Source organism: Equus quagga, chromosome 12 (genome assembly GCF_021613505.1).
Source record: "Equus quagga isolate Etosha38 chromosome 12, UCLA_HA_Equagga_1.0, whole genome shotgun sequence".
In the NCBI taxonomy this organism is placed as follows: Eukaryota; Metazoa; Chordata; class Mammalia; order Perissodactyla; family Equidae; genus Equus; species Equus quagga.
In genome coordinates this window covers 70,589,867-70,611,245 of record NC_060278.1, presented here as the reverse complement: position 1 = coordinate 70,611,245, position 21,379 = coordinate 70,589,867, and the positions used below count along the sequence as shown (strand labels likewise).

The 21,379-nt window shown below is 43.0% G+C and overlaps 1 protein-coding gene across 5 annotated transcripts in view; it reads right to left on the bottom strand.

The window, feature by feature from the left end:
* KIF16B (kinesin family member 16B) overlaps positions 1–21,379 on the bottom strand; it is a 282,927-nt gene that overhangs the window by 55,044 nt on the left and 206,504 nt on the right. For 4 of the 5 annotated variants that reach the window (XM_046678460.1, XM_046678462.1, XM_046678464.1 and 1 more), the window contains one exon: positions 19,992–20,114. The exons of the other annotated variant lie outside the window; for it this stretch is intronic. In XM_046678460.1, the coding sequence (XP_046534416.1) occupies positions 19,992–20,114 (123 nt within the window). The remainder of the gene's footprint in view (positions 1–19,991; positions 20,115–21,379) is intronic. 5 annotated transcript variants of the gene reach the window in all.

Genomic DNA, 21,379 nt, shown 5'->3' with positions numbered 1-21,379 from the left:
CCAGTCTTGACCCTGCAGTTGAACTTACTGTTCCTGTTGAACGAGATGACTGAGTGGAAACTCTGACACCCATCAGTCACATACTAAGGTCACAGCGACAAGGAGAGGCTGGCAGACACCACTAGCCTTTACAATCACACCTAAAGCACAGGCTAACAAGTCTCAAATTCCTACCTCAGCTCCCACCTTTCTTCCGAGCTCCAGACCTATGTACCCAACTTGGAGACATCTGTCTTTAGATGTCATACAGGAACTTCAAGGTCAACTTGTCCAAAACTGAACTCTATGTAGTCTCTCTAGTCTCCATTCCAGCTCTGCTCTGGTGCATCTTATCTCATTCATTTCACCACCATCCACCAACTAGCCAGCCAGACGCTGCAGCCACCCCTGATCCCTCCTCCCCACTAATAGGCCCACAGGAGAGCAGGCAGATGTCCTGCTCTCCTTCTACCTCCTCAAATTTCTTAGAGCTCTAGCCTTCCATCCTTCGCCATCACCACCACTTTACTCTAGGCCATCAGGTCTCACGAGGCCTCTGCCAGTTTCCACATCCACACTTACCTGCTCCAATCCGTTTTCTGCACAACTGACAGGGGAGCTTTTAAAAGCTTAAATTTGATAATTCCACATGCCCCCTTAAGACCTCCCAGTAGCATCATGCTGCTCTTAGAAAAAGACCCAAATTTTTAATCTTTAAGACCCTAATTTTTAATTTTTAACCTACTGCCTGCAGCAGCCTCACCTCAAGCCTGTCTCCCCTTCGGTGCCTTCACTCACGCTGCACTCCCTGAATGCACATACTCCCTCCCACCTCAGGGCCTTTGAAAGGACCATGTCCCTGAATGGGACCCCACATATCAGAGAAATGCCCTTCTCAGGCACAGGAATTCAGCCTGATTCACCGGCATGTAAACCACAGGGGATCAGCAGGTAAGCAGAAGCAACAGTGAGGAGGATACCCATGTGGACAGTTTCACGAGGAGGAGCAAGCCTTGTGCTTCAGCCTCTCGCAGGTTCACTCATTTCCCAAAGTGGCAAATACGATGATTTGGGTGTGTACAAGGATGTACGTTTTTTATTTTCATCATTCTGATTCTGTACTCATTATTTACAATAATTTTTAAATTGTGGCAAGTTTCTTCTTATGAGTTTCCTTTAAAGATATTTCTATAAGGGAAAAAAGGTAAGCATATTTACAAAAATCATTAAGTGAAAACAGCACAGGTGCTCTGCACCTGTAAGTTTTTAAAACCGGTATGCAAGTCTCTCAAGCTTGGGAAGCACGGCTCCCAGCAGCTAAGCAGGGTGGCCTTTCTCTCTGGTTCTCTCCTCCTCAGCAGACCCCACTGAGGCCCGGTAAGCTAGACCAGCACGATCAGCAGGGGCGTGAGGGCTTCCTAAGGGCAAGAGCACAGCAACGCCCTGCCTTGGCTGGACACAAAGCAGGGGTCAAAGTGAGAACTGGAACAGGAGTGAGCATGATGCTGCCTACCTGCCAAGAAAGCTTAGAGAGCTCACGGAACCACACCTGTGACCTGGGAACAGTAAGCTGCGGGATGCTCACAGGCGAGACCATCCCGCGTTGGGACTCTGAATTCCACAGAAAGTCACTGAAGAAGCCTAGCGTGCCCTGGTTGCTCAGACTCTAACGCCCCCGGGCTCTCGTTCCTTCTCCCGAAATCCTTCCACTGAACCACGTGAACTCATGGCCAATCATCAGCAACATCCCCTACATTTCAGCCTCTTCAGGGAACATTTCAGGGAAAACAGCAGGGACTGTTTTCTCCCCACATTCTTCATCCCATTGTGCCAGAAGGTGGGCAGACATTCTTGTTTGCAATCCAACTTCCAAACCATCGTTCCTCTATCCTTTCTAAAATCCCTCCTCTGAGAAGCTCGTGCCTTCAGATCCTGCCACTCTACCCATCTTTCACCTTAGTCACTCACCAATTCCCCAAAACCAAGATTGTAAGTTTTGCTCACTGTCATCTGCTCCAACACTATGGAACTTCTGCCATGATTCTTGGTAATTTCATTAACCAACAGACGATCCCTCCAACACCCTGGCCTCCTGTTCCTTGACCTCCACCCTGGTTCCTTCCTCCCTCAACTTGAAAAACATGGACAGTCAAGACAACCATTCCCTTGCATTCAACCTCAAATCTCTTTGTTCCACTCTTGAAATTCCCTGGACTAAGCTAAACCACAATCCTGGTTCAATCTAACTGTCTGCTTACTCCCAGCCTGTACCTGCCCAGCAGAATGTGGCTGAAGAAAAACACACCACAAATGGAACGACTGGTCTCATTTTAAAGTCATAATCACCACACCTTCAAGGCAGCCTGGATGCCTCCCACCAGTCATACGACATTTCCCAATTCCACTCACTCTTCCATTCTCTTAGACAAAGATACTTAAATAGTTTACTCTTTTTCCTCAAGCCTTCATCACCTCTTTCCCTTACCATCAGCTGATAACCTTAATTCCTATTTCACTGAGAAAATGGAAGTAATCAAAAGAATGTTTCCAAAAACACCCTCAACCGAGTCTACTCATCTACAGGCATGCGATGTATATCAGTGCTCCTAGTTAAGCCCAACTCCTCTTCTTACTGGATTCCATCCCCTCTTGCCTTCTGAAGGATACTGCAATAAACAATTATCTTCTCTCTCATGCACCAACACAGTCCCACCCCCATTAGATTATTCACATCAGCATCTAAACAAGCTATTAGTTCTCTCATCTTAAACTCCCATCTTGACCGCCCTTTCCCTTCCAACTACCACTCCATCTCTGTCCTTCTCGTTATAGCAAAACTCCTTGAGTTTATTCTTTTTTTTTTAAGATTTTATTTTTTCCTTTATTCCCCCAAAGTCCCCCAGTACATAGTTGTGCATTTTTAGTTGTGGGTCCCTCTAGTTGTGGCATGTGGAACGCTGCCTCAGCATAGCTTGACGAGCAGCACCATGTCCACACCCAGGACTCGAACCGGCGAAACCCTGGGCCGCCGAAGCAGAGTGCGCGAACTTAACCACTCGGCCACGGGGACGGCCCCTCCTTGAGTTTATTCTTGATGTCATAAATTTCTTTCTTCCGATTATCCCTTGAATCCACTCCACTCTACTTACCATTCTACTCAAACTACTCTTACCTACTCTTACCAAGATCATCAACAACCTCCACATTGCTAAATCTACTGGTGAATTCTCGGTCTTGATCTTACTTGATCTATCTCCTTGTAGCACCTTTTTCATTTGGCTTCCAGGTTGCTACACTCTCTTACCTTAGTTTTCTTTGCTGGAATTTCTCCTCATCGCCCTGACCTCTAAGCATCCAAGTGCCCCAGGGCTTAGTCCTTGAACATATTTCATTTTCTACCTACACTCACTCCTTTGGTGATCTCATCCCATGTCATAGCTCAAATTTCTACGCTGATGATTCCCTGGATACTCATATCTCTCCCCTGAACCCAGGCTCATATATTCTACTGGGTACTTGATATGTCTGCCTACTTGGACGTCTAATTACATTCAAGTTTAATGACTAAACTTACCAAAATTAATCTCACCCAAACTCACTCCCCTTCCTGCTTCCCCATCTCAGTAAATGACAATGCCACTCTTCTGCTTGTTCACTCCAAAAACTTTGGCACCATCCTTAATGCTCCTCTTTCTCTTGAACCTCATATCCAATCAGTCAGCAAAACCTTTCCAGCAAACTCCAAAATATAATGAGAATCTGACTGCTTCTCACCATCTCCACTGTTAACATCATGCTCTAAGCCACCATTATCTCTTGCCTGGATTATTTTTAACAGCTTCCTAGTTGGTCTGTTTGCTTCTGCTTTTGTTCTCCCTCCCCAAATTTCCTTTCATTTTTTTCCTCAATATGTCAGCCAAAGTGATTTTTTTAAAACATTAAGTCAGATGCAGCCATTTCTTTACTCAAATAGGACATCCTCCCAAGATGTTCCATTTCACTCAGGGTGTAAGTTCAAGTTCTTCCATTGATCGACAAGGATCTGTATGATCTGTCCCCTCCCTTACCTCATCTCTGATCACTCTCTCTGTTGCTCACTCTGGCTTCCTTGCTTATCTAGACTACATCAAACAAGCTACGCAGTAAGTATGGCCTCAGGGACTTTGTATGTGATTTTTCCTCTTTCTAGAATGCTCTTTTCACACAACTAGCTCCCTCACTTCCTTCAAGTCTTTGCTCAAAAGTCACTTTCTTGGTGATGCCTTCTCCGGATATCCTATCTAAAGCTGCATCCTCCTTTCCTCAACTCAACACTATTTACGCCTCTTCTCTATTTTTCTAATAAGCACCTCTTATTATCTAACACAGTATATATTTACTTATCTATCTTATCTTTTTGTCTCTCTTCCCTACTAGAATGTAAGCTTCAGGAGAGCTGATTTTTAGCTGTTTTTCACTGTTCCTTACAAGCGTACTTGACACATCATGGACATCCTGAACGAAAAGTTGAAAGATGGAGCTCCAAATGGACTTGTCTTAAATATACTCAGGCTCATAGTGACAATGAACCAGCAACACCTTTCTTCATCTCTCTGGGCAGAAAAGGTCTTCAAAAGGCCTCAAGAAAAATTAGGATAATTAGGAAAATTAGGACATCTAGCTTGTGGGGCTTCAGCTTGCAGTTTCTTCCTCTTTGTTGGTTTCACAGCTCATTAATGTTGGACCATTTTTTGAAATCTCTGATTAATGAAAGAGCTACTTCAAATCTACCTTGTCATTTTGGGTTTCCTTCCTCTTATTCATACTGGCCCCAGAATACTGCCTTCAAAAGGGATATCAAGTTCTCTAACAACATGCACATACCAAATACTGGGGAGGACATAGCATGGCTAAGTGATTTCCTGGGTAGTAAATATTAAAGGCTCCTGGGTACAAGAAGATAAGACAGCCAGAAGAAGATAAAATCCCTGAGAGAGCCCTCAAAAGCATCCAACACACTTCCTTCTGCTGTCTTGATATCAGCCCCCAGTGCTTATAATGGAACATGGGATGCTACCCAGGTAAGTGTGTGGAGCTGGGAAGGGATGGAGAAAGAGCGCCCAAAGTGAAGAGGGCTGCCCAAAGCTTTGTACATGTATTCCTTTGAAGTGGGTTTAATAAGGTGAGTCAAGGTATCAGAGGGATCTCTGTCTTCACTGAGTTTCCCTGGTGACTCCAAGAGTCTCACCATTAATGAAGAGGGAGGGGACGCTCTAGAACCATTAACGCTGTGTCTATAGGTTCTCTAAAACATTGGATAATTAAGATCATTATTGGCACATTCTGGGTAATGATTTCTTCTGTTACTTCATATTTTACTTGATATTTTAATAAACTCACATTAGTAAACCCACATACAGATTTCAATAACTTCTGCCCTCAGTATTTCAGTCTATCATCTAAACCACTTGTTCTCAAAGTATGATGCCTGACCAGTAGCATCAACTTCACTTGTTAGACATGCAAATTCTGAGGTCTCACCCACACTTACTTGATCAGAAACTCTGGGGTGGGGCCCAGCAATCTGTGTTTTAACAAACATTCCAGGGCATTCTGATGCAGGGTAGAGTCTGAGCAGCCTTCCTGTAAACCACTCTCAGTGATGCTGCTCCAAGATCAGACACGGTAAAGTCCCAGTACCTTCTCACCCCCCTCCTCCCAAGGCCAAAGCCCTCAGCATGGCATTCAGGGCCTTTCCTAGGCTGACCAGTGCTACCCTTTTGAACCCCAGCTCCTAGTGCATTAAAAACCTCAACCTTCAGAAAACTGTCCACACAGACACATGACATATTTGTAGGTCTTCTGAAGGATCTTTGGAGTGGCCCCCTCGGTTGTATATCCCATTCTTCAATTGGAGAGCTCTCGCTCAGCCTCCAGGATGGCATCCAAAACACAATGCCTCCCTTGGCAGCATCCCCACTCCTACTCCTTTCTTCTGGAAGACTCACTCCCTCTTCCATGATTCCTTAGCATTCAGTTCACACTTTGATCAGAGCACACATCACAGGATATTAATTATACGATTAATGTTGTACTAATTAATTTATATAACTGCTATTAATAATATAAATGTCTCTCTACCCTACAAGATTTTAAGCCTTCTAAGGGAATGAGCCTTTGGTAGTAACTGAGGTGAAGGTGGGAGGCCTCTGTCAAAATAAACATTTATTGAGGTACTACTATGTGCTGGGCACCGTATTAGAGGCTGGCAGTTTTCTGAGAGATATACTTAAGATGATTTTGCTTTTCAGATCAGGTAAGGGTTCCAGGCTTGGCCTAGATCAGTCAAAATGGAGAACAAGGCTTGCTGTAATCTTGGCTCCACTTACTCTGTTCTAGTGGTTTCTTTGAGGTTCATCTGAATCAAAGATTTTAATTAGTCACATAATAGTATGACTTTTTTAACTGCACTGATGCATTTAAATGGCGCATTCTCAAAATATATGTAACACAAGTCTATAGTGAGGGATAGAGAGACTTCCAAATTCTTCACCCTTGAGATTTTTTACCTGAATCCAGGTTAAATTCAGGGATTACAAAGGCTTAAGCTTCCTACTTTATATGTAAAACATTTAGATCTCCCCTTCTCTATGAACATGTAAACAAGATGAAGATAATAACAATGAAGAATGAACACTGCCAGTGACCATCGCAGAAATGGCAAGCAAGCCACCACAGGCATCATCTCTCCATAGGAAAATGGCGAAACTCCTTCTTCATAATGGAGGCACCTTCGCGCCTAGAGCTGGGGAAACGGTGCATGTGAGGTTTGGAAAAACTACACAGACAGAGAAAATATACATTAGATCCTATCTTGCCCCAAATTAAAATTAGGCATGAGATAAAGTATTGATACAGAGGGGAGAAACCAAAGATCACTATAACAATAAATCACATCAAAATACTCATTGTCTTCCTCCGTGTTGTGAATGCAGGGCATCATTACGCATGTCTTTGAGGGGTAAATTCATTACTTCTCTCTCACTGAATGGTTCTGCTGATACAAATCCATCTTTTCTGGGCCATAAAATGATCAAGTGCAACTTAAACACTATAAACATGTCCACAAGATGAAGTGCATTTACTTATAAACAATTCTCAATTGAGTGCTTTCCACAAATTTATGTTATATACACATTTTCCTGGTTTAAGGATTCTCGATTTTAAGATCTGTCATCAGTATATATTTGTTTGTATATATCTAACTGTGTAAGGAGAATCAACAGTATTTCATCCAAAGAAAAATACTCTAACTGGCCCCTGTTTAGACAGTTACTTGTAGAGTTCTCCTCAACAACATTTGTTTTTTTAACAACATTTGCAGGAGCTACCATGAGTACATAAAAATAAAATTCCTTGTATTTAGTAATGGTTTGAAAGAAATGGTCTAAGACTAACGTAATGTATCCCAAAAAAGTTTTGGCAGATTTTTGCAAAATATGGCCTCTATGAACACGTTTGAGGCAACATGAAATACGTAACAAATGTTTGAATCTGTATAATAACAAGCATTAATAGATTAGATTTAATTAAAATCTCTTCAGATAACTGTTGCAAATAGAACTAAACCAGAGGTGGTGAAAGAAGCCAGCACCCCATTCGTCACAGTGCCAGCCTGCAGAGATCACAGCCCGCCATCCAGTAACACCTGGCTCTCGTCCACCTCTGAGACCCCCAGCGTTCTGAGGACAGACAGCACCAGTGCTTTCAGATTTCTGACAGGCACACTCACCTGATGTGTGCTAAATCCGCTGTCCGTCTTCACTGTGAATGCCACCCCCTCTCCTGGTCTCCTAACTCACCTCTTCTCTTCTGATCACTCACTTATAGGCCCAGGCTGGACTCCGGCTCAGTCTTCTTGCCAGTGGAAGGAAGTGGCACCGCTACCTCAAAATCTCCAGCTCCCTAGACCTTCTGGTGGGGCCCCATCAGAACAATCCCCTAAACCAGGCAGCCTGTGGTAGCAGCTTTCTCTCGTGCGTGCTGCCCAGCACTGCTGAGAACAGACCCTGCCCCCCAGGGAAGGGAGAATGCATCTACAGGAAGTGCATGCTATTTCAACGCAGCAGGGTCACTTGTGCTTGGAAATCCTTCCAAATTACATTCTCTGTGATGAGCATTTAAAAATGTTCTCGATTTTCAGTCCTCATGGACAATGACCTTGTTTTATTGAGATGATGAGGGTCACCCAAGACCAGCTCCCTGAGCTGTCAGCTCTCCTCAAAACGATGCTATTGTGACATTCACTCTCCTCCTCCCTTCAAAACCTTGTCATCTTCACCTCATTTTCCTTATTCGTTTCTGCCTGAGAGCCCCTCCCCAACACTGGACTCAAACTGTACTATTTCTGTTATCAAAATAGCCTTTGCATCTCTCTGCCCTCAGGCCTCAGTCCTCGGCGCCCCCATTGCCGAGAATGGCCCCTCTCTCCTCTCCACTCATTGAAATCCACCCATCTCCCTCAGGGAAACAAAAATGCCTTCTACCTGACTGCCCCGCTATGTGCCCCTTTGCTCTGCACTGTTCTATGTTTCTGCTCGTTTCTCTCCCCTGACTTAGTCCTGAACTGATTATTCGTTCACTTTTTCTCTTCCTCAATCTTGATACTTCTGGCGTGGTCTTGTAAAAAATATATTGCAGGTATCAAATAACTATTTGCCAAATAAATGAATGAATGATGGAGACAGTAGGGCCCAGAGTCTCTTTTCAATAAACACTTGTCTACTACATTTTCCAATCCCCTTTCTATCCTGAAATGTGGGCAATAGAATGACTTGTATTTTAGCCCTTTTCTGACTTATCTGTAATTGTTTAAAGTTTTTAGAAAGTAAGCATTATGGGAGATAAGAGAGAGGGTAAAGAATTACAAAACAAAGAAAGAATGCCATTTACCAAATTCCTTTTGGAGAGAGGAGTCTGCTGATTTACAAGAAACAGTGTGATAAACGATTTGGGGTAAGAATGAGTGCAGGTAGGGGTGGGACTCCTAAAAAATACATCAAGAAACAAAAGGTGGTCTCTAAATTGCCTTTAAGGGGACGATCCTATTAACTTCAGAACCTTTTGCTCCGAAGTGTACGGTCCTCTGGCTCTGCAAACTTAGGGATAAAAGCCAAGGAGGTGGGCTGGAGCTGAATCCCTCCACTTAGCGAGGGGGCAACAGCTGGCCCTCCCAAGGGACATCTAGGAAGGAGGAGTGGGAATGCTGGTGGTCTGTGGAGAACTAATTGTCTAATGGGGTATTTTCAGTTATTTGCTTTGATATGTACAAAGTACCCCATCCCCTTCTCTGGTTCCCCTAAGGAACTTCAGGAAAGTTAACACACCTTTCTTTCTGGGGAACCCAAAGGAGTACTGAGCTCTGTAGCCAAGTTGATGTAAAGGAAGACACTGTGTCAGCGACCATCCAGGGGGTACTGGAGGCAAGGGAAGAGCTGCCATTTGAATCATGTCCACAAGCTGCAGAAGGAGTTCCTGAACCAATCAGGCACCCTCCTCCACGGCAGTGGGCCCCAAGAACCAACAGCTCCACCAACTACAGAAATTCTGTCCTAAAGACACCTGAGGGAAGAAGCTGGGTCCCAGCAGGAGGAGGACGGTCTTACAGCCAGTACACTGCGTCAGGAGAGAGGAGTCTAAGTTCCAATCTAGATCTGCCCCTGTCTGTCGGGAACGTGGATGGGAGGCGTTTGGAGAATGAAGATCCCTGAAAGCAGGAGACCCATGCAGATACAAGATTAGAGTGCACAGAAGGAAACTCCCCAGACATCCTTCTATGCAGGTGAATCACCAACAAGTACAGAAAGTGCCTTGGAGCCTTTGGCTTCACAACCTGGTGTGAATCTGGTGTGCTATTAGGATAGGGGGCCAGCGGTTGGTCGCGTGCTAAGTTACACCATTCCTACATAACTCTGAAGTGATGCAAAATCAAAGAGGGCTTCCTAGCTGACCAAAACCTCAGCCTTCTCCAATAACTAGAAATAACGACTTCTTTATGTTTCAATTTCAGTACTTTCAAAGTATGGGTAATATCGTTTATTTTAGTACACTTACTTTATAGAGTAGTTTGAGGGTAAATTTGATAGAATGTACAAAGACCCTAAGATTCTGATAAGATAGATGCCTTTCAAATCAAAGATCATTACTAATAAGTACTTCTCCCTTCCCCTAACACCTCTGTGAAACAGGAAAGGAATAGGGGGAATTATTCTACTTTAAAATTATGGGAATTGTGAGAATGGCAGCCTGAGCAATTTTCCTTGAGAATACCCAGACATTCAGAGGTAAAGCTCAGAATTCAAACTCTCTACCAGTTATCAATGGAGAATGGAATAATGAAAAGCTCTGGTTTAAGACAGACCTGGATCCTCACTTTAGCCCAGTCACTAATTAGCTGGTGGCTTCCGCTAAATTACATAACTCCGCTAGGCCTTAGTTTCTTCGACCGGAAAGTGGACTCATTGATACCTGACCTGCAACTGAACTCAAAAATGTGAAGCAACTAGCAGAGTGTTTGGGTTCTCAATAAATGGTATCTTCTGGCACTGTGATCACTTCCTAAAGAAAGGACTTTTATTATGCACTATTGAAAGACAAGGGCATCCAGGGACAGCAATTGCTAAAAGGGGAGTTCAAATAATTTTGTGATTTATTTCACAACAAATGTTATTCTAGGAAGAGATATAAAACTCTCAAAATTCTGAAATTAAAGAAGAGGAAATATTAATATATTCTCATAGGGGAAAACCAACTTGAAATGGAAATTCAAGGTAGGACCACAAGGTTCGATGACTCTCCTCTTCTGTGCTTTTCTTCTTTGTCATTTCTCATACGGGCAGCTTTACTTTGTGAAGATATTCACAACTGCCTAAGTAAAAGCAACATAAAAGATCAGTTTCTTTGTGTGAAAACAGGCAAAGGAAAAATGCTTTTTCTTAACTTTTTCAGTGAACGACAAAGTTCTCAAAGAGATGGGAAGGGTGCTAAAAAAAAAAAACCAGGAGGATAAAATACGATTCTTCTAGTCCCAATGTTATTTCTTTCACTTGTTATTTACGTTTGAAAATGGGACCCAAACTGAGCATTTGAATCTAGATGGACCACAGCATATGCAACACTCCATTTGTCTCAGCTATGCTAATATACATGCAGGGAGAGAATCCATCAAGTGACTAATAAGCAGAGATTCAGATGCCAACACAGAAATCCTTCTGAACATTTATATTCCACCAAGTTGGGAGTGCTTCTAAAAGATGTATGTGTGCATAGTTTATCTAATAGACTGAAATGGCTCTTATTTCTGTTCTGCCAAATAAAGAAAAATTTCTCTGACTGTAAATGTGATTCCTTCAACTCCCAAACTGCAAATTTTCTAGGCATTTCCTCTTCAAGCTCCCTGGCAGGTCTATCCACCATCAAATTCTCCAGGTTTGTCAAAGCATTAGCAATAGCCCCAATTTACTAAGTGCCTGTGACTTGGCCAGAATTCAAGGTAAAAGTTAAAACACACACAAAAATAACACTAAATATCAGCAAATTTTGAAAACAGGCAAGGATTTCGAGACGGCTACCATGTCTAGGGTAACACTAAAAGCGGCCTCAACTTCTAAAGAGTGCAGAAAGAGGTGATATTCGGAAGGTACCTTAAAATAAACAAGCAAGGGAACCAGTGCAGATGCGCCAGAGCAAACTAAACTAAACTAAAAACTCAGAGGACTTAGATCTGACATGGACGTTTGGTCCCTGGATCTACTTACTAGCTGTGTGGTCTTGGGCAAGTCACTCATAATTTCCTACTTCATTAAATGTGAATAATAGCCCCATTTTGGGACATTCCGGCAAAGTGCCTGGGATGAAGAAGGCACCTAATAGATGGTAGTGTCCTCTCGTGAGGAGAGGATGCAAACTCAGTTGTCTACAGGGATTAGTCGAACAAAACTCTGAGGGGCCCCATAAGTGTAAGAGAACAGGGAGCAGTGCGCAAGTCCAGGTATTATTTGAGCCCATTCACTTACACTACAAAGGATGGATGAGCTCCTAAGAGGGCCTAAGCACAGCCAGTAAGTAAGCCAGGAGGTTATGAGGTACAGGCAAATCTCACATAACGTATCAGAACAGATAACGAGTAAGCAAGCAGCTATGAGACACAACAGAATACACAAGACATGCTAACTATTGGCCTACAACCTGTAAGGCATGCCAAAGATAGACAGAATAAATACGATGGAAGAGATAAGATCGTACTTAGAGACAGAGTGTGTTAAGTCATGATCGTGTCCACTTGGGGCCAACAGCCATGTCAGACCTGAACTGATCACTCTTGGTGACATAGGACAGTGAACTCGTCCCATGCTGGCCCCATATATGCTCTACTCAAGAACAGCAAGTGAAACCAGGGATGGTTAGCAGGCCACTGGCCAGACGTGCTGCCATGGAGCAAGCGTGCATTGGCTCCAGGCACCCTGTGTCTGCCGAGGCCCCCTTGTTCAAAACTCTGGTCCTAGTAAGGACTGTGGGAAAGGCCAAGGTGGCAGAGAGAGACAGGACAGGTGAACATGGCGAGACCCTGAAGTCCAGCAGCGTGCTCTTCCCACTGCCTGCCCCTCCCTCCCCCTGCTTCTCTGTGTGTTTAAACTGATTTAACACACTGTGTGACCAGAAACTTAATTTGGTCTGCGAGCCTTTTTCTACTGAGCAGTAGAACCTTTTGTGTACCTGGAGGCTTCTGTTCCACCAGGTCATCTCCTCTGTGACAGGGAGCACGAGGTCTGTGGCAAATGGAGGGCACATGTCCCACCCTGAGAGGAGCTGCAGGTCCACTCCGGCCAGGGCTGCCCTGCAGGAACATCTGCCAGGGTTTCCATATTTTCTGACATTTCATGGAAACTTGGGAAATCTGAATTTCCACAGCAGATCTCCCAAGTTTTAAATGTTGACAACTCATTCAAAAATTTAAAAATCTGTTCAGGCCAAATAAACACATCATCCACTGCCAGTTTGCTCCTGCTGCCCTAATACTGTTCCACAACTGTGTCAGTCCCCGGCCCCGAGGTCCCTGTCATGTGGTCCTTTAGTTGTAAAAGTTCCAACTTGAACTGCCACCCTGAACTTTTGCAGTTTAGCACATCTCACCTTCAGGGTCTCTTCTGTTTCGGGAGGACCCGGCAGACCTGAGAGCTCCCAGCGCTCAGCATCTCCTCGGCTCTAGGGTCACACCCACTGAAGGTAGAAGGGAGGGCTCACATATATGAACTCACATGACTGGAGAGAAAATGCCCACCACTGACCGGCGTGCTCAGGAATTCCTCTAAGGAGGTCTACACGTTCGTGCTGGAAAACTCCCTTAAGGTTATACTTTCTCGCCTTCATTCGTTACTCTTGTTTTGTCTGCTTCTCCCCTCTTTCTCAGGCCACCGACCAAGTGTTAGAGCAAAATAAGGTGGCATTGTGGGGCAAGAGGAGAAGACTGTTACTGTGGTACCTCCAACAAGAAACAGATGAGTAAAGGTAGGACAGGTGTTCGGACAGTGTGTGGTCGAGGTAAAGCATGTAGTCCTGCATCTCTGTGGTCTGCAGGTGGATCGAAGTGATTCTGGACAAAAGAGCTGATCTCCCGCAATCATGTAAGGAAAAGTAGGGACCAGTCCTTTCCTGAACAGTGTGAGGGCAGTGTGACTAGGGTGCCAGAAGGCTCCTTAAAGGAGATGACCCTACAACATGTGCTTCCATGTGCAAGGGGCTGGAGAGTGCTCCGGTGCCCAGGATAACGGCCAGAGGGTAGATATGCAGCAGAAGTCTAGCTCTCTGGGCAGATGCACCAGAACAAAACTAAATTGAACTACTTTCTGGGGCTGTAGACTGCCAGAGGCAGGAGGTGTGTGCACTGGTGTGCTGGAGGGTAGAGTGGAGAAGGCAGGAGGGGAGGCAGGGAGGTAGGAGATATCGGCTTTCTTGGACTCGGACACAACCAAAAAGCTTGATTTGCGGACACTCTCACTGGACGACTAGAGTCAGCCACATCATGAGGAAGACAATGGGCGAGATGGCTAACCAGTGCTGAATCCATTGGCATAGATAGAGCATGAGGAGCCCGTGGGCGCTTTTTACAAAGGGCACATGGCCATGTGACCCCTGAAGCTCTAAAGAGGCTATGCCCAGTGAGAACCCCGTGTGGCCAAGCTTACATGGGTCATATTGCTGAGTAATCTCCACTGGGTGACCTTTACCAGTCAGGTAATGAGGGCTGGGGACTCAGTGCGGCACTGACTGATGAGGGCCAGGGGCTTCCACCTGTGGGAGACGACCAGCAATAAACACGACAGTGACTGCAAAAAGGAAACAATGTGGCTGCGGGCTGTGACATCTGCTGAGAGGGGAGTAAAGCAGGAGAGGTAATGGGATGGAGAATGAGTTGGAGCACTACTGCAGATGTCAACACTCTAGGAAGGAGACAGGAAGACACCCTCTTATAAAGATTACTTCCAGTTTTTACAGGAACAAAAACTCTTAAGAAACAAAATATTAAAAGAATACATGAGGGGTGGCTTCTTTCTTTCTATTACCATGTTAAAAGGCAAGGAATTTAAAACAACGCTGGCAACATCAGCTTATTTCCATGTTCTTATGACATAAGAGTATGACAGTCTCTGTTAGCCTTAACCATAGATTTCCCAGGCCAGTGTTTTGCATTATGCTGAAATGCAATTTTAAAATTAAACTTTACCCACTCTGGCCTAGCTAACTGAAAAAGGCAAATATAATGCAGTGTAATCGATTTCACGTATCAATCACTGAAGCACAGGTGAAACGGGAATTTTTAAGAAGACTGTTGTAGTCCAGTTAATGGTGTTACTTGTGACAGCTGCAGGTTAGTGCAAGCACATGTTTCACAGGTACATTCTGCTGACCAGCAGGTGACATTCAGCAATATTCAGCATGGAATGTGCTCTTCTCAAAGAGAAGCCAGACTGGCACACCTTCAACTTCTCTGCCTATCTCTGACGTCAGTTGGCAGGACAGACATCTCTTGACATAAACGTGGATGCAGTCCCAGAAAGATGTATTATTGGGACGTGCTGGATGGGAACTGACTCCCTGACCAAGGGGTTCCCAGGTACGTGTCCTTCAAGGATCAGGAAAATGTAGTGGGGGTAGGGCAACACGAAGATGACAACTTTCCATATTGTCAAATAAGGACATTAAAACAAACACCAATCCACAAATTATGATACAGCCATAAAGTAGAATGCTATTTAACAATAAAAAGAAACAGATTATGGTTATACTTAACTATGTGGGTGGATCTCCAAAACATCATGTTAAGGGGACACAGCTAGACACAGAAGAGTACGCGCTGCCTGGTAGCGTTCACATGGCATGCTAGAACAGATGCAACTCAGCTGTAGTGACAGAAAGCAGATCTGTGCTTGTCTGGAAGCTGGATGAGGGCATTGATTGTTTAGGGGCATAAATAACTTTCTGGAATGATGGAAAAGTTTTAAATCTTGATTGCAGTGCTGGTTACATGGGTGTATACATATGTCAAAACTCATCAAACTACACCTAAAATGTGTAAATTTCATTATATGTAAATTATACCTGAACGAAGTTGAAAAAATTAAATGTGACCAAAAAACAAAACCTATCCACTTACCTATTCTCATACAAGAAAGTTGTTTTTAATCCCTCAAATAAAGAAGATATAAAGACAGTCCTTTTGAATTAAATATATTTTACTTTAATGAAAAGCTCTATTTTTCTCATTTTAAAGCCCAGTGATGGAAACCTCCTCAGGACCCACCAGGGATCAGAAGATGGGCATCTGAGAACCACTGCTGTCTCCCCCTCAATTCCTCTGCCTGTGCCCTACCTGGAACATCCATTTAGCACTCCTGTAACAAGGCTCAGGACTATTTCATTCCACAATGAACAGACCTGGCTGGAGCTACCAGACTGGTGATTATAATGAAAATGGCCAAGAAACACGAATGATTTAAACAACTAATAAATTCCATCTAAGAAAAGAGCAGGAGGTCGAGGGAACAGAACGGGCGAGGGAGAAGCGGAAAGAAGGAGAATGTCAGGGAGCTACACCTCCGCACCCTCGTCTTCTCAGGCTCTCTGGGGCCTGCCAACTCAGCCAGTGGAGACTGGTACTCAGTGGGCCGTGTGTGTTCACAAGTCAGCTCAGTCCCTTAAACGAACAGGCAGTGACTACCAGCAAGTCAGACAGTCCAACGGGGGGCTAATACTGGGAGGGTGTCAAGACCCTGCCCTGCTGGTCACAGAGGACACGGCAGCTTCCTATGTGCATCAGGACCCCAGAAGACCCTTAGGACTATCATGGGGGAAGGATGGAAAACAAAAGTTGATTTTTTTCTTAAAGAGAAGTAGCAAAGATTTTTCTGAAGTATAAAGTACAATAACATAAAATATCTATATATAAACATCATATTTTCCTTCAAAGAAGATCTAAACCTAAGTAGAACAGACGATTAAAAATACTTGTTACCTTATCCTTCTTAAAGCCAGTAGCTCACCAGGAGAAGAATTTAGTAGTAGCCAAAATACTATGCTGAGTGTGACTATTTGTTCTAGAAAACACTGCATATGCATGAAATAGTCAAATGATGGATGGAAAAGGTTGGCATACTTACTTTTTAAACTCAGAACACTGAGGGGGGCTAAAGAACCAAAACAACAACAAAAAACCCAAACCCCAAAACCCTCATAAAGACACAACTGTACAACAAAAGTCATTAAGGGGATTCCCAAAGGTAAAATCTCACTTATTCTCTATGTCTTTTCATTTTCATTTATTTGGTATTAAACAAACACTTACCCAGCACTTTACATACAGAAGCTCATACATCCCTCACACCAACCCAGATGGGTGGGTTTCATTACTCCCATTTTACAGATGAGACACAGCAAGGCTGTGACTTGTCAAGGTTACATGGAGGAGATTGGACAGGACGTTGGTGCACCCAGCACTATTCCCACAGCTACACCCTGGCTGGAGCCCCACCATTTTTGTTTGTTCTATTCACATCATGTTTCTTTCTAGTACTGGGCCCTGACACCTCTGTGATGGGGCATCCCCATGGGCAGGTGAGGCCCTCAACACATCTACCTGTGAATGCATTAGGTGGCCCTTCCTACACAGAGAACTAGGAATTCTCCAGGCAAATGCTAATAGTCCGCTCCTGGTGCTAATTATTACAGCACAAAAGTACAAAAAGGAAGCAGAAAAACGACACGCTTTCAGAACTCGGCTTTGATAAGTTCAAAGAAAGCTAAACTCTTCGGATTTGGATTTTATGTATTTTGAAATGAAAGCTTACCTTCTGAAAGACCCTATATGATTTTCAGTATTTGGTTTCTCCAACTTGCATTTACAGTAGCATCTTCACAATTTTGGCCAGATCTGCATATGGCCTGGACTATTATTTGTTTGTAATTTTTATTTAAATCAACTCAGTTTTTAAAAAAAATTAAATATCTTCTTTATCCATGTCAAGTTCTATGCATGAAATTAATTTAATAGGTATATTTTATTAACATATTTATCTATTAAAATAAATCTGCATACCAACTAAAATCACTGCACGTCCTCCAGTGCTATGAGTTCCACGTTTTGGAGAATTTGAGTTCAGAGATGGTGAAAATCAGTCTTTACCCTCTAATTTAAAAATTGGTTCAGCCACTATGGAAAACTGTATGGAGGTTCCTCAAAAAAGTAAAAATAGAACTACCATATGATCCAGCAATTCCACTTCTGGGTATATACCCAAAGGAAATGAAACAGGAGTTCAAAGAGATACATGTGCTCTCACATTTACTGCAGGATTATTCAGAAGAGCCAAGATACGAAATCAACCTAAGTATCATCAACGGATAAACGGACAGAGAAGTTGTGGTGTACATATACAATGGAATATTATTCAGCCATGAGAAAGAAGGAAATCCTGCAACCACATGGATGGACCTTGAGTGCCTTATGCTAACTGAGATAAGGCGGAGAGAGATTGTGTGATGTTACTCATACGTGGAATCTAAAAATGTCGAACTCGTAAAAACAGAGTAGAATGGTGGTTACCAGAGGCTGAGGGTGGGGGAGCTGGGCATATGTTGTTTAAGGACACAAACTTGGAACTAGTAGATAAATAAGTCCTGGAGAGCTAAGGCACAGCATGGTGATTATAGTCAACAATACTGCATTATAAACTTCAAAGTTGCTGAGAGACTAGATCTCAATTGTTCCCACCACAAAAAAGAAATAATTATGTGACATGATAGAGGTGTTAGCTAATGTTATGACGGTGATCATACTGCAATTTATAAATGTAACAAATCGACATGTTGTATACCTTAAACTTACACAGTGTTCTATGTCAGTTATATTTCAATTTAAAAACATGGAAACAAAACACACCTTCAGAAATTGTTTTCATATATGTATATAACATTATATCTATGTACAAATGGAACTCTACACACACACAATTTCAAAAGGCCAAGAAAAGGAATTGAGCAGAAATCAGCATTAGGTCGGGGCAGTGGGAAGTACTGGATCAAAGACATGGCATAACATTTTAATACGAAACTACAGAATCTGGCCAGTAAAGTTCCAAACAACACCACCACCACCCAGCCATCATATCTTCTCAACAGAAACCTCAAACATATAAATTAATGCCCAGGTTTTTTAAAAAGAGGAGAACTCAGTATGTAGAAATAACAATCTGAAAACTTGATTGATTAGAAAAGTTATTTGCACTGTTTCCTCCGGAAGACTGAAAGAACATGCATGCCCAAAGGGAGGGATCCCCCAGCGCCCAGGGACTCCCATGAGGTACATGACATGGGGGCGGGGGGGTGTGGTCCCGGTTTCAGGCTCCTTCCACCCTCCTGGCCCTCACAGCAGCTCCATGCTTATCTGCTTTCTACAGTGTCCTTCCTCATAAGATACTCTGAACAAAGCCCTCAGTTAAGAAGAAATTTAGAAACTACTAGCATTGTCCAATTTCCTCATTTATTAATGAGGAAACTGAGGCTCAGAGAAGTTAGTTAAAATACTCAGGGTCACCCAGCAAACCACAGCAGAATCAGAGTATAAAGAACTTAGTGTCCAGATTGCCAGTCCGGTGTTTATCTGACCAAGACCACCTACAAGAACACCCTTACGCAGTCATATACTGGCCACTCCGATGGACGTCATTACATCAATACCTTCACCTACCCTTGAAAATGAAGAAGTCTGATTAATCATTAATTTCTTGAGGAGGAGACAGTTGCCAGCAATATTTAATGAAGTGTTATGAGTCAATGGAAATAAATTAGAAATAAGATGAAGTCATTATTTCGGAAAGTATGATGTAAGGAAACAGGCACATCCCTTCCTGAAAAGTAGTATAAATCAAATAATGCCTAAAACAGATTAGCGAAGCTTTCTAATTAATAATAATAATAATAGAAACAACAATAAAAACAGTAGTAACAATAGCAATAACTATAATTTAGTGCTTATTATGTGCCAGAAACTAGATCCAGCAAATTTATATGCATTGATACCCCTGTGACACAAATATTATTATTCCCTTTTTTAGAGGTAAGAAAGTTGAGTCTAAGCCCATGGGTAAGGTGGCCAACTGTCCTGGTTTGTCTGGCACTTTCAATGCTGAAAAAGCAGGAAAATCCTGGGCAACCTGGGATGGTTGGGCACCCTCCCTGTGGGGCTGTGACAGGAACTGCATGCCTGCCTGACGCGGCAACCACGGCTACCGTCGAAGGACAACTTACCTCCACGTGCTACAGTCCAGACTTGGACACACTGGTTTAAAGAAGGGCGTGGCCAACATCTTACAAAACAAGATATTGACACGCAGCTTCATCTCCTTTCACAAAAAAGACAGAGAAAGCACTGCACAGCCGGAGCCTCCGTTCCTCCAGAAGAAGAAAGAAGGGACACTTACCTTGACCTCAAACTCGAAGTGCTCGTCCTTCCCTTGCCCGCAGAGAACATAGCGCGGAATACTAATTTTAATTGGGTCCTTCAGGTCGTCTGGATTTGCTCCCAGAGAGCGAGAAACCATCCGCTATCAAAGGCACATCAGACAGGGAGAACAAAGAGAAACCAACATCACTCCGTGGCAAATACCCTGCTCGGGCGGGCGGGAGAAAATGTGCTTCAAGTAGAGAAAAGAGCATCAAACCAGCAGAGTTTATTTAGAAAAATGATGATTTCCTTTGAAAGAGAAACACTAAGTCTCTCTCATAACAAAAGACCATTTCTTTAGGGAAACTATTTCAAGAAGTTAGGGCGAAAGCACTTCAAAATGTTGTTCGGCTTTGAAGTTCCTTCCAATTTATAAGAACAAGTGGAAAAAAGGACAGATTACATATCCTGACTTTTAAAAGTATCAGTGTAAACCAGATTCTTTTCTGAAAAGTCTTGATCATCTGACAGCTTCTTTTTTCTTCACAGACTATCAGACTGCTGTACATAAAGCTCTAAATGCTAGAGATTTTATTCAAATTTACTTCATTTTTAACTTCTAGGCATTTTTATAACCCACTGTAGTGTGGAAAGCTCTTTAAACTACAATTAAAACAAATGCCAAGTATTTTCTTTAGGCTTCATTTGATTAATAAGCAACTTGGCTCTGACAAATATATTTATGGTCTACATGGTGGGAAGCTAGAGGGGTTTGAGGAAGAGGCATTGTGAAAAAAATAAATCTTCAAAATGAGTTCTCGACTATGAACCAGAGGAAATCTCTGAACAATCCCTATCATTTGCCCTAACTTGAGGCTTTAGAAAACATAAGAAAATATGTTTTTAAAGCAAGAGCAGTAATAAAATAATTACAATCATAATTATAGTTAGCATTTATTGAATACATACTATATACCAAGAACCGCACTAAACAGTTTATATGCATGGTTTCATTTAATCCTTAAAATCCCCCTACACATTAATAACCATTATTAAGCCTACTTATCAGATGAGAGGCCCAAGGCTGAGAATTTAGGTGACTTGATGGAGGTAAGTGGTAGAGTCAGGATTTGGGCTCAGGCTAACCTGGAGCCCACCTATGTCACCACTATATTGCTATCATGAAATTTTAAAATAAGTTCACCCATCTGAAATAAACTGAGCTAACGAACACTTCAACATACACAGAATTTAAGAAGACAGAGAGTTCATGATTATGCAATGAAACTCACTTATTTGACTAAAAAGAAACTAGTAGGCAATACGCTCCCATTCCATCAGGCAGAAATGGGTCTTGGACCCTTGGATCCTCAGTCAGGTGTAACAGGGATGGTCCAGCCTAGCTGCGTGTATGTGAAAACTCAG